Source organism: Camelina sativa, chromosome 9 (assembly GCF_030686135.1).
Source record: "Camelina sativa cultivar CO46 ecotype springtype chromosome 9, ASM3068613v1".
NCBI lineage: Eukaryota > Viridiplantae > Streptophyta > Magnoliopsida > Brassicales > Brassicaceae > Camelina > Camelina sativa.
Window position 1 is genome coordinate 40,908,477 of NC_141888.1, and position 13,278 is coordinate 40,921,754.

Here is a 13,278-nt window from a genome sequence, read left to right on the forward strand (position 1 = left end):
AAAATAACTGCTAACTCTCATTAAGTATTTTTTTTCTTTTACAAAATTAATGTCGTGTGATTATAATTACAATGTAACTTTTGAATATTGTAATGAAATTTATTAGTATTCTTGGTTAGTTAAGCAGTAGGTCCATTAGAGTGCTAGAGATGCATTGAACTTAGTTAAAGGAACAAAAAAGGCCGTACGATTAATTCAAGGGTTCGTGAACTTGTAAAGGTCTAAAACATGTGTTGTCGGTTTAATATTTATATATTTACAAGTCTTAATTCGTCTTGCTTTTTTGGAAATGGTCTTTTGGCTTTTTGTTTTCTTTGTCCATGTCCAGTTAATTGTATGACCAAAGTGTGAAAATCAACGGCTAATCCCAAAAATCTTAGATTCTTCTCTTGCTCATTTTCTTTTACTTTTCTTCTATATCCCCCACGTCATCTTCTCTATTCCTAATTTAGTACTTCGTCTTTTAGCATTGGTTGTTAAAAAAGGCTGCATAAGTATAATACACCGTTTTTGCTCCATTTATAGTTGTGATTATTATTATAAGGGCTCAATTAACTCTTAACAATGAAATAGTATTTATTTTGCAAAAACAAAAGAATTCTAAAAACTTCATTGCGTATTACGTAAAAAACCAAAGTGGAACTCAATCACATATGGTGGTGACATAAATATCTAATTATAGATTCTTCAATACGTCAAAATTGTACTCATAATATGTGTCCACATACTGTTATCATACTCTTAGCCATCAGAGGAACAGTGCGTACCCGTGAATTACACGTTTTCTTTGACATGTATTTTTGTAGAATAATATTTTTTTTTTCCGATGGTTTCGATTTGGCTTTACGTTTTGTTTGTCACTTGTCTGTTTTGTTTTGTTGAAAAGAACTATTTTTTCTTTATGGTAGTCTTGGTAGATGGCCGACCAAAAACAAAAAAGGACTATGCATGCACAATTCGGTTTCTAGTGACTAAAATTATTCTCCTGATGAATTCATTGTAATCGTCTAAAAGATAAGTCAGTGCACGAACTTGCATCTAATAAACTACTATTATACGTAGTTTCATACTACTATTCCTATCAACATTTTTTCTTCTTCTCCACTGATGCAGTAATTAAAGTGTAAACTTTGACGAATATATAATTCCACGTGTTTTAAATTGGAGATTGAACTTCAAATCAAAGAAAATAAAAATTATATGAACCCATCTAAATGACAACTATGGTGTAATGCGTGAAACTTCGTCTTGTTAGTCGACGCGAGAGGTCGATATTTCATTCATTGCTTTGTTATAGCATCGTCCCTTAGTTTTAACTTAAGTTGGAACCCATAATAAACCTAAATTTAATAGATTTGTGTAACATTACCGATATATCAGTCAATTCTAATTTAGATTTCCTAATTAGTATGTTTTCTCTTGGTTTACGAAAACAATTGCCCTCTCTTTCTAATTCTCAGCAGTCAGCAATCTTTTCAAAATTGGGTACTGGGCGACTAAAATAAGGATAGAGCGTGTGTGGGTCACGGGCGTTATCTTCTCAATATCTAAAGCCCATAATTCATTTATTAGTTATTTGAACTAAACCCATAAAACCTCTCGTATTTCATATTAAGCCCAAATTTAAAAAGTCATAAAAGAGTAGTAAGCACATACGATATCTCTATGTACATCGTCGACTGATTTCATGGACTTGAGATATTAATGGATACAATACATGGTCGACTAATTTAATGGACTCCCCCCAGCTCCATATCTCTCATAGACCAGTCAAATTTTCCCGTTGACTAAAGTAATAACCGAACGAAACCAACAAACTTATTAAATCCTCGATGACTTGATTCATTTTTATCAGATAACATAAATGATCAAGAAATATATATTAGTAGGGTATACATTGTCACACCTATATAAGTAAATAACCTATGCATAATAATTTATAACAAATTGACGCAATCATTTCATATAACCCTGCACTCGTAGATTCTCCAAAAACGGTTTCTTAGACATACATTATATTACTGATATGTCGCGATCATTTCATATGTCCCTGCACCGGTAGATTCTCTAAATAGAAATTCAATGGACTACAATTAATATAGATAAGAACGTTGTTTATGTACGTAAAGTAAGTCAACTTGACATAAATAAATAGCGAAAAATACATAAATGTGTCAGCTAGTTTTATCTTAACTGCTAAACAGTTCCCTATTTTATTCACTTTCGATTTTCGAAACTGTAGTAGAAGACTTTAGCAGTGACCTCGAGAACATGGCACTGCTTGTATACCCGCCATCGTCAACATAAATTGAATAGAATAATCGGAAGGCACCGAATGAAGCTGAATCCACCGGAGAATTCGTGTTTAATTCTGCTGATCAAGAGTTGTTGTGTAAGCTCTTAGGAAATAAAAACTCTTGGAGACGGTGACAGAGAGCATAAAGAGAGAAAAACCTTTTTAAGTTTTTAAATTAACGGTTATGATCAAAGTGAATCAACTGTGAGGATCAAATAATAAGATCTGAAAACAATATTACCGGATCATTTTAGATCCGCGTCTTTATCCGTTTCTGAGAAGGATAAAATTTTGGTTTTACCCTTTTTTAATTGATTAAATTGGTCATAATTCTAATGGCAGTCAGTTGTAATTGTTTACAAAACTAAGATTAGTTCGTTAAACGACTTTTCTTTTAATAGTAGGGATAACCTATGCATAATAATTTATAACAAAACGGACGCAATCATTTCATATAACCCTGCACTCGTAGATTCTCCAAAAACGGTTTCTTAGACATACATTATATTACTGATATGTCGCGATCAATATATCCCTGCACCGGTAGATTCTCTAAATAGGAATTCAATGGACTACAATTAATATAGATAAGAACGTTGTTTATGTACGTAAATTAAGTCAACTTGACATAAATATAGCGAAAAATACATAATTGTGTCAGCTGGTTTTATCTTGACTGCTAAACAGTTCCCTATTTTATTCACTTTCGATTTCGAAACTGTAGTAGAAGACTTTAGCAGTGCAATCTTATTAATTTGATGCAATCAAAGAAGCTGATTTTCTATTCTGCTTGATAAACGATGGCCGTTGATTGTGGGGGTCAAATTAACTAAACATTTGGCATATTCTCCCAAAACTGATGCTTCCGTTTTTGGGAAATATATTAATTGCATGCAATCAATGGCTCATATCTTTTCGATCGTACGGCTAAAGGTATAAAAGCATCTTAGTCAACTAAAGAAACAGTGGGAAAAACAAAACAACAGTATTCTTTCCGTCTCCAAAATATATATAGAGATTCCGGTTCTTTTTATCATTTTTACTCTAATTTTTTTTTTCTTTTTAAACCTACTCTAATCAGCTCTAATCACTTATCAACGAGACGAAAGAACCTATGGTAGTATTTCTTAGCTCGCCTAATCATTTTTCCATGTGTGAAAAAGTCAGATTTCTTAACAAAGTAAATCCGTAACTCGAAATTAGTTAAGGCATCTACAGTTTTGGGTAGACATTTGTTTAGAATGGGAAGCCGAGAAAAGGCAGTTTTTTTGCATGTGTGGATGAAACGTGATTATTTTGTCAAACAACCAAATTTTCCTATACTACACATGTTTTGAGTAAGTTAAAATAATAACAATCTAAGTAGCGGAAAAAAATTATGAAATTTTCTCTTGATCCGCATACTACGTACATAGAACCACGACAATATATCAATTATGATGCCTCCTCCTCTTTTATTATTAATTAATTTATTAATATTTTTTTAAAACAAAGCCAAAAAAAATGAAAATAGTAAGGTATTTAAAATCAACAAATTTATAAGTAATTTTACAAATACCTAAAAGGGTGTTATTGGAGAGGTAATTTATAAATCCATATGGAATTGTAAATTCTAGAAATCAAAATACATGGATTTTGAAATAACATGTTTTATCCTTGGATTTGAATCCTTCTATTTTACACTTTCAAATCCATTCAAATCTATTTAAAACATAATTTGGATTTTGAAATCTAAAAAAAATCATTGAATGAATAACATGGGATTTTAATAAGTATTTGTAAATCATCGAACTAATAACACATCATTTTGATAAGTATTTTAAAATCAATGATTGAATAATACATGATTTTTTGTTATAGAACCAATAACCCCCTCTAAATGTATACATATTTTGTTAAGAAAAATGGTGTACGAGGATGAAAAATCAAAGAAAGTCCCCCAAAATATTCTTATGGTAGTATTCTTTCCATAGTATTTTAACTTACTCAAAATAAACAGTGGGAAAAACAATCTAATAATAACAACTAAAGAAACAGTGGGAAAAACAAAACAACAGTATTCTTTCCGTCTCCAAAATATATATAGAGATTCCGGTTCTTTTTATCATTTTTACTCTAATTTTTTTTTTCTTTTTAAACCTACTCTAATCAGCTCTAATCACTTATCAACGAGACGAAAGAACCTATGGTAGTATTTCTTAGCTCGCTTAATCATTTTTCCATGTGTGAAAAAGTCAGATTTCTTAACAAAGTAAATCCGTAGCTCGAAATTAGTTAAGGCATCTACAGTTTTGGGTAGACATATGTTTAGAATGGGTAGCCGAGAAAAGGCAGTTTTTTTGCATGTGTGGATGAAACGTGATTATTTTGTCAAACAACCAAATTTTCCTATACTACACATGTTTTGAGTAAGTTAAAATAATAACAATCTAAGTAGCGGAAAAAAATTATGAAATTTTCTCTTGATCCGCATACTACGTACATAGAACCACGACAATATATCAATTATGATGCCTCCTCCTCTTTTATTATTAATTAATTTATTAATATTTTTTTAAAACAAAGCCAAAAAAAATGAAAATAGTAAGGTATTTAAAATCAACAAATTTATAAGTAATTTTACAAATACCTAAAAGGGTGTTATTGGAGAGGTAATTTATAAATCCATATGGAATTGTAAATTCTAGAAATCAAAATACATGGATTTTGAAATAACATGTTTTATCCTTGGATTTGAATCCTTCTATTTTACACTTTCAAATCCATTCAAATCCATTTAAAACATAATTTGGATTTTGAAATCTAAAAAAAATCATTGAATGAATAACATGGGATTTTAATAAGTATTTGTAAATCATGGAACTAATAACACATCATTTTGATAAGTATTTTAAAATCAATGATTGAATAATACATGATTTTTTGTTATAGAACCAATAACCCCCTCTAAATGTATACATATTTTGTTAAGAAAAATGGTGTACGAGGATGAAAAATCAAAGAAAGTCCCCCAAAATATTCTTATGGTAGTATTCTTTCCATAGTATTTTAACTTACTCAAAATAAACAGTGGGAAAAACAATCTAATAATAACAACTAAAGAAACAGTGGGAAAAACAAAACAACAGTATTCTTTCCGTCTCCAAAATATATATAGAGATTCCGGTTCTTTTTATCATTTTTACTCTAATTTTTTTTTTCTTTTTAAACCTACTCTAATCAGCTCTAATCACTTATCAACGAGACGAAAGAACCTATGGGAGTATTTCTTAGCTCGCCTAATCATTTTTCCATGTGTGAAAAAGTCAGATTTCTTAACAAAGTAAATCCGTAGCTCGAAATTAGTTAAGGCATCTACAGTTTTGGGTAGACATATGTTTAGAATGGGTAGCCGAGAAAGGCAGTTTTTTTGCATGTGTGGATGAAACGTGATTATTTTGTCAAACAACCAAATTTTCCTATACTACACATGTTTTGAGTAAGTTAAAATAATAACAATCTAAGTAGCGGAAAAAAATTACGAATTTTTCTCTTGATCCGCATACTACGTACATAGAACCACGACAATATATCAATTATGATGCCTCCTCCTCTTTTATTATTAATTAATTTATTAATATTTTTTTAAAACAAAGCCAAAAGAAATGAAAATAGTAAGGTATTTAAAATCAACAAATTTATAAGTAATTTTACAAATACCTAAAAGGGTGTTATTGGAGAGGTAATTTATAAATCCATATGGAATTGTAAATTCTAGAAATCAAAATACATGGATTTTGAAATAACATGTTTTATCCTTGGATTTGAATCCTTCTATTTTACACTTTCAAATCCATTCAAATCCATTTAAAACATAATTTGGATTTTGAAATCTAAAAAAAATCATTGAATGAATAACATGGGATTTTAATAAGTATTTGTAAATCATGGAACTAATAACACATCATTTTGATAAGTATTTTAAAATCAATGATTGAATAATACATGATTTTTTGTTATAGAACCAATAACCCCCTCTAAATGTATACATATTTTGTTAAGAAAAATGGTGTACGAGGATGAAAAATCAAAGAAAGTCCCCCAAAATATTCTTATGGTAGTATTCTTTCCATAGTATTTTAACTTACTCAAAATAAACAGTGGGAAAAACAATCTAATAATAACAACTAAAGAAACAGTGGGAAAAACAAAACAACAGTATTCTTTCCGTCTCCAAAATATATATAGAGATTCCGGTTCTTTTTATCATTTTTACTCTAATTTTTTTTTTCTTTTTAAACCTACTCTAATCAGCTCTAATCACTTATCAACGAGACGAAAGAACCTATGGTAGTATTTCTTAGCTCGCCTAATCATTTTTCCATGTGTGAAAAAGTCAGATTTCTTAACAAAGTAAATCCGTAGCTCGAAATTAGTTAAGGCATCTACAGTTTTGGGTAGACATTTGTTTAGAATGGGAAGCCGAGAAAAGGCAGTTTTTTTGCATGTGTGGATGAAACGTGATTATTTTGTCAAACAACCAAATTTTCCTATACTACACATGTTTTGAGTAAGTTAAAATAATAACAATCTAAGTAGCGGAAAAAAATTATGAAATTTTCTCTTGATCCGCATACTACGTACATAGAACCACGACAATATATCAATTATGATGCCTCCTCCTCTTTTATTATTAATTAATTTATTAATATTTTTTTAAAACAAAGCCAAAAAAATGAAAATAGTAAGGTATTTAAAATCAACAAATTTATAAGTAATTTTACAAATACCTAAAAGGGTGTTATTGGAGAGGTAATTTATAAATCCATATGGAATTGTAAATTCTAGAAATCAAAATACATGGATTTTGAAATAACATGTTTTATCCTTGGATTTGAATCCTTCTATTTTACACTTTCAAATCCATTCAAATCCATTTAAAACATAATTTGGATTTTAAAATCTAAAAAAAATCATTGAATGAATAACATGGGATTTTAATAAGTATTTGTAAATCATGGAACTAATAACACATCATTTTGATAAGTATTTTAAAATCAATGATTGAATAATACATGATTTTTTTGTTATAGAACCAATAACCCCCTCTAAATGTATACATATTTTGTTAAGAAAAATGGTGTACGAGGATGAAAAATCAAAGAAACAGTGGGAAAATATTCTTATGGTAGTATTCTTTCCATAGTATTTTAACTTACTCAAAATAAACAGTGGGAAAAACAATCTAATAATAACAACTAAAGAAACAGTGGGAAAAACAAAACAACAGTATTCTTTCCGTCTCCAAAATATATATAGAGATTCCGGTTCTTTTTATCATTTTTACTCTAATTTTTTTTTTCTTTTTAAACCTACTCTAATCAGCTCTAATCACTTATCAACGAGACGAAAGAACCTATGATAGTATTTCTTAGCTCGCCTAATCATTTTTCCATGTGTGAAAAAGTCAGATTTCTTAACAAAGTAAATCCGTAGCTCGAAATTAGTTAAGGCATCTACAGTTTTGGGTAGACATTTGTTTAGAATGGGAAACCGAGAAAAGACAGTTTTTTTGCATGTGTGGATGAAACGTGATTATTTTGTCAAACAACCAAATTTTCCTATACTACACATGTTTTGAGTAAGTTAAAATAATAACAATCTAAGTAGCGGAAAAAAATTATGATATTTTCTCTTGATCCGCATACTACGTACATAGAACCACGACAATATATCAATTATGATGCCTCCTCCTCTTTTATTATTAATTAATTTATTAATATTTTTTTAAAACAAAGCCAAAAAAAATGAAAATAGTAAGGTATTTAAAATCAACAAATTTATAAGTAATTTTACAAATACCTAAAAGGGTGTTATTGGAGAGGTAATTTATAAATCCATATGGAATTGTAAATTCTAGAAATCAAAATACATGGATTTTGAAATAACATGTTTTATCCTTGGATTTGAATCCTTCTATTTTACACTTTCAAATCCATTCAAATCCATTTAAAACATAATTTGGATTTTGAAATCTAAAAAAAATCATTGAATGAATAACATGGGATTTTAATAAGTATTTGTAAATCATGGAACTAATAACACATCATTTTGATAAGTATTTTAAAATCAATGATTGAATAATACATGATTTTTTGTTATAGAACCAATAACCCCCTCTAAATGTATACATATTTTGTTAAGAAAAATGGTGTACGAGGATGAAAAATCAAAGAAAGTCCCCCCCCCCCCCCCCAAAAAGGGATAGTTATTTATTACCTCTCCGGGATAATATCTTTAAAAATCATTTTTCTAAAAAAAAAAAGGAAAACAGATAAATTTTGGCAACAAAGCAACAAAATCCTTATAATTTTGATTTGCTCAATGAGTTTAAACGAACACTGCAGAAAGATGTATGAAAACTGAAAACTGTACTATTTTACCAAGTCCATGCTTTAACACCGAATCTTTCTTTGATGTATCAATAAGAATAGAAAGAAACAAGAATGGTGTTGTTTTGATTTAGGGACCAAAGAGAAAGCCGCCCAATTAAACTTTTACAGAGAATCTACGAAGAAAACACTGAAACTCTGAAAGTGAATAGGACCCCACCCCTCGATCGAGTTACTCAGATCCAATCCAATCGTCACTTACACACGCTTTGGACCCACACCACTCATCAATTTGTTCCTTTCCTACTTTTCAACATCCTCCTTTGTTTTATTATGTAGTATCATAATCTTTACTTTTTTTTATTTAAGTATATCATAATCTTTTTACGTTTTTTATTAAACTATTAATTAAAAAGCTTAATTGGCTATCAACAACAATAATATCCGGTTAGATTTGGTTATATACTGGAAAATAATTTCCCACGAGTTTTAAACTTGGAATATTCTACGAAAAAAAAAAAATGTCCTACATTTCTTTTTTCGGATTGGATCATATGCATATATCGTTGATAAAAAAATAAAATAAAAAAATCGAGAAAGAAAGAACACTTAAGACAAAAATAAAATAAAAAAGAAGGCTTTAAATGTACTTTGAGGACCCAACAGAACACACTTCTTCATCGTCTTGTCACAACCTTTGAACTTGCTTTTTCTGAGATCTCTCTCACTTTTTCGTTTTCCTGCTACTACGCTTCTTTCACTCTCTGTTTTTTATTTTTTATAAGTTTTTCTCTGAGATTCCGAGGTACGTACAAAGGATCCTTTTTATTTATTTTTTTAATAACATTAAAAAAAACCCTTTTTTTCTCGGGTTACAATTAAATTAACATGCTGTATAATTAAAATCCACCTATAGATGCTATAGCTATCTTCTCCCCAAAAAACCGCATCCCTTACTGATATATATATATATATATATATGGTTATTGTTGAAGTTTATTTATACTAACTAAAGAGAGAGAAGAGAGAGATTAGGAAGAGAGACGGACGGCTATGGCGGCTACAGAATCAGGACGGTCTCAATTCATTTCGAGTCCCGGCGGTAACAGAAGCTTCTCCAACTCTCCACTCATCGAGAACTCTGATTCCAATCAGATTATCGTCTCTGAGGTTTGTTTTTTTTTTTCTTTCTTGTTGATGAATTTATAATCTCAAGATTTTAATGGATTTGTCTTAAAACCCTTGATTAAATCTTTTTTTTTTTGTTTTACCCTGGAAAAAAACTCGCTTGATCATTATTAAGTAGTAACTAATCAAACTAAGTAGCAGTTTCTGAGTCAAGAAATCGCTGTCAGAGTCAACATATCAAACTATTAAAATTAAAACAGAGAATCTTGATTTTTTTTTTTGGTATTTCATTGGTTTATTTGTGAATGCAGAAGAAGAGCTGGAAGAATTTTTTTGCTTACTTAGGCCCTGGTTTTCTCGTTTCAATCGCATATATTGATCCTGGAAATTGTAAGTTCTCACCTTTCTTTCTTTTTTTTTTTGGTAAGTTTTAGGTTGTTAATGCTTTGTTCTTCTTCTTGTGTTTGCAGTTGAGACTGATCTTCAATCTGGAGCACAATACAAGTATGAGGTGCGTTCCTACTCTCTGTTTATTACTTTTATCTTTTGAGTTACTTTTCGATTGTTAACATTCTTGATTTCTTTTTTAAAAACAAAAAAAAAACAGTTACTTTGGATCATATTGGTGGCTTCGTGTGCGGCTTTGGTGATTCAATCTCTGGCTGCTAATCTTGGTGTTGTTACAGGTTTAAACTCTTTCAACCACAATAAGTCTGCTCTTTTGTTTTTCTTTTTTTGATGACCCAAGTTTTCTAATTTCCACCTAATTACATGATCTCATAGGAAAACATTTAGCTGAGCAATGTAGAGCTGAGTACTCCAAAGTTCCAAACTTTCTGTTATGGGTCGTTGCAGAAATTGCAGTTGTCGCTTGTGACATACCTGAAGGTTCTTTACTCTTTTAGTGTTGAATTCTAACTGCTTTTTTTTCTCTAATCTCTGTTTATACTAATTGTCATGTAAATGGTTTCCATTTTATATTTACAGTGATAGGAACAGCTTTTGCTCTGAACATGCTCTTTAGCATACCGGTGTGGATTGGAGTTCTCCTGACTGGCTTGAGTACGCTGATTCTTCTCGCACTTCAAAAATACGGGGTATTAGTTTTTGACTCTTTTGGCAGATCATTTTCATTCCATGGTGCTTTTTGCTGTGTGTGGTTAAGTCTTATGGTTGGAATCTACACAGGTGAGGAAGTTGGAGTTCTTGATTGCATTTCTTGTCTTCACAATTGCTATATGCTTCTTCGTTGAGCTCCATTACTCAAAGCCAGACCCTGGAGAAGTCCTTCATGGTCTCTTCGTTCCTCAACTTAAAGGAAACGGCGCAACTGGTCTCGCTATCTCTTTGCTAGGAGCCATGGTTATGCCGTAAGCTCTCCTCACTCTCTCGTCACCCTATTCATTATCAGATTTTTCTTTTTGATAAATCTTCTGACACTGTTTGTTTTTACGCAGGCATAATCTTTTCCTCCACTCGGCCTTGGTTCTCTCCAGAAAAATCCCTCGTTCTGCTTCTGGAATCAAGGAAGCTTGCAGGTTCTACTTGATAGAAAGTGGCTTGGCTCTAATGGTGGCCTTTCTCATAAACGTCTCTGTGATATCAGTAAGTGGTGCTGTTTGTAATGCCCCCAACTTGAGCTCCGAAGATCGAGCTAACTGTGAGGAGTTGGACTTGAACAAGGCATCGTTTCTGCTACGGGTAAAGTGCTTGCTTGCGGCTTGCTGCTTATTTTGTTTCTTTCTATAATATTTCAGAACATTTTAAGTAACTTTCCTTCCTCTGTTTTCAAACAGAACGTCGTGGGGAAATGGAGCTCAAAGCTATTTGCTATAGCGCTTCTTGCTTCCGGTCAGAGCTCGACGATAACCGGAACTTATGCTGGACAATACGTAATGCAGGGCTTTCTTGATCTACGACTCGAGCCATGGCTCAGAAACTTACTAACAAGATGCTTAGCTATTATCCCGAGTCTGATTGTTGCTCTCATTGGCGGTTCAGCTGGAGCCGGAAAGTTAATCATCATTGCCTCGGTACCATCTCTAATCATAATGTATATATATGACTTCTTACTACATGAAATCAGATCACTAATTGAATATATCTTAAAACAGATGATCTTGTCTTTTGAGCTCCCGTTTGCTCTGGTTCCTCTCCTCAAATTTACTAGCTGCAAAACCAAGATGGGTTCACACGTCAACCCAAAGGCGGTATGTTACAATCAAACACATTTTCATTTAACCAAAAAAAAAAAAAAAAAAGATGAAAACCCCTCATTGATCTCTGATGTCTATATATGTTCTCTTTCTTGGCAGATAACAGCTTTGACTTGGGTCATTGGTGGTTTAATCATGGGGATTAACATATACTATCTAGTAAGCAGTTTCATTAAGCTGCTTGTCCATAGTCATATGAAGCTTGGCCTCGTTATCTTCTGTGGAATTCTTGGGTTCGCAGGCATTGCTATCTATTTAGCCTCCATTGGTTACCTAGTCTTCCGGAAAAACAAAGAAGCCACTCCTCTTCTTTCTTCAAGAAACTCACAAAATGTGGAGACACTTCCCAGACAAGACATTGTCAACATGCAGTTACCTAATAGAGTGTCTACGTCTGATGTTGATTGATTCCAATAACATTAGAACCAAACCAACGAGTTCACTAATACCTTTCGATAGTATTAGTGGAAAGGTTATTAATTAGACCCTTATAAGAATCGGTTTGTGTCTCTTTTTCTTAAATCAGATTTTCCTGGGAACAACCTTGTCTTCTTAGTTCTAATAACACATCGGATAATAAAACCATTGCTTCCATCATCATATCATACGCATGAGCAACATACTCTCAACTACAAAAAACAAAACAAAAAAGCTATATATATATATATATATATAAGATCTTATCTAATAAAGTAAGTTTTCTACAAAAACCAATCTCTCATACGCTGCCATGTGGTTCATAATCTTTTGACATGTGTATTAAAAATATATTCTCTCTGAAGGTAAAATTTTGTTTCACATTAAATCAATAAAAAATATATAAACAATTAAAATTACATAATCCATATATTGTGGAGATAATTTACATTAAATTCTTTTTTTGGTCTTATAGAATTCTATATAAATATAAAATGCAAATCATATATAAGAATCGGAAAGGTTATTTGACCCTTATAATAAGAATCGGTTTGTGTCTTTTTTTTTTTTTTTTTTTTTTTTTTGCATTAATCAGATTCTCGTAGGAACAACCTTATAACACATCAGATAATAAAACCATTGCTACCGTTATGATACACATGAGCAACATACTCTCAATTACAACCTAAAAAACAATCAGCTTTAAGATTAAACAATAATTAGACCCATACCAAAGTTCATTAAGACTTTTCGATAGTACTAGTGGAAAGGTTCTTCGACCTTACACGAATCGGTTTGTATTTTCTTTTTCTTTTATCAATCTCAGAGGAACCACGTTATATATAATACA

General features: G+C 31.2%; 1 protein-coding gene across 3 annotated transcripts; it reads left to right on the plus strand.

Annotated features, from left to right (window-relative positions):
- Positions 1–9,260: 9,260 nt before the first annotated feature.
- LOC147939341 (metal transporter Nramp1-like) lies at positions 9,261–12,611 on the plus strand. 3 transcript variants are annotated; one of them, XM_087466257.1, is made up of 12 exons: positions 9,261–9,472; positions 9,703–9,837; positions 10,107–10,185; positions 10,266–10,306; positions 10,403–10,481; positions 10,579–10,683; positions 10,783–10,892; positions 10,984–11,165; positions 11,253–11,496; positions 11,592–11,828; positions 11,910–12,005; positions 12,111–12,611. In XM_087466257.1, the coding sequence occupies exons 2-12, from the start codon at positions 9,721–9,723 to the stop codon at positions 12,417–12,419; spliced, it is 1,599 nt and encodes a 532-aa protein (XP_087322383.1). In that variant the 5' UTR covers positions 9,261–9,472; positions 9,703–9,720; the 3' UTR covers positions 12,420–12,611. The 3 variants fall into 3 exon arrangements, with proteins under 3 accessions (XP_087322383.1, XP_087322382.1, XP_087322381.1); XM_087466256.1 differs by having other exon boundaries at positions 9,279–9,472; positions 9,692–9,837; XM_087466255.1 differs by having other exon boundaries at positions 9,314–9,472; positions 9,663–9,837.
- Positions 12,612–13,278: the final 667 nt, after the last annotated feature.

Bases quoted from the DNA above. Each gene is read 5' to 3' on its own strand.
- LOC147939341 (XM_087466257.1), top strand. From the start codon at position 9,721: ATGGCGGCTACAGAATCAGGACGGTCTCAATTCATTTCGAGTCCCGGC. The intron at 10,482-10,578 runs GTTTAAACTCTT...ATGATCTCATAG, and splicing joins TAATCTTGGTGTTGTTACAG to GAAAACATTTAGCTGAGCAA. The intron at 12,006-12,110 runs GTATGTTACAAT...CTTTCTTGGCAG, and splicing joins CACACGTCAACCCAAAGGCG to ATAACAGCTTTGACTTGGGT.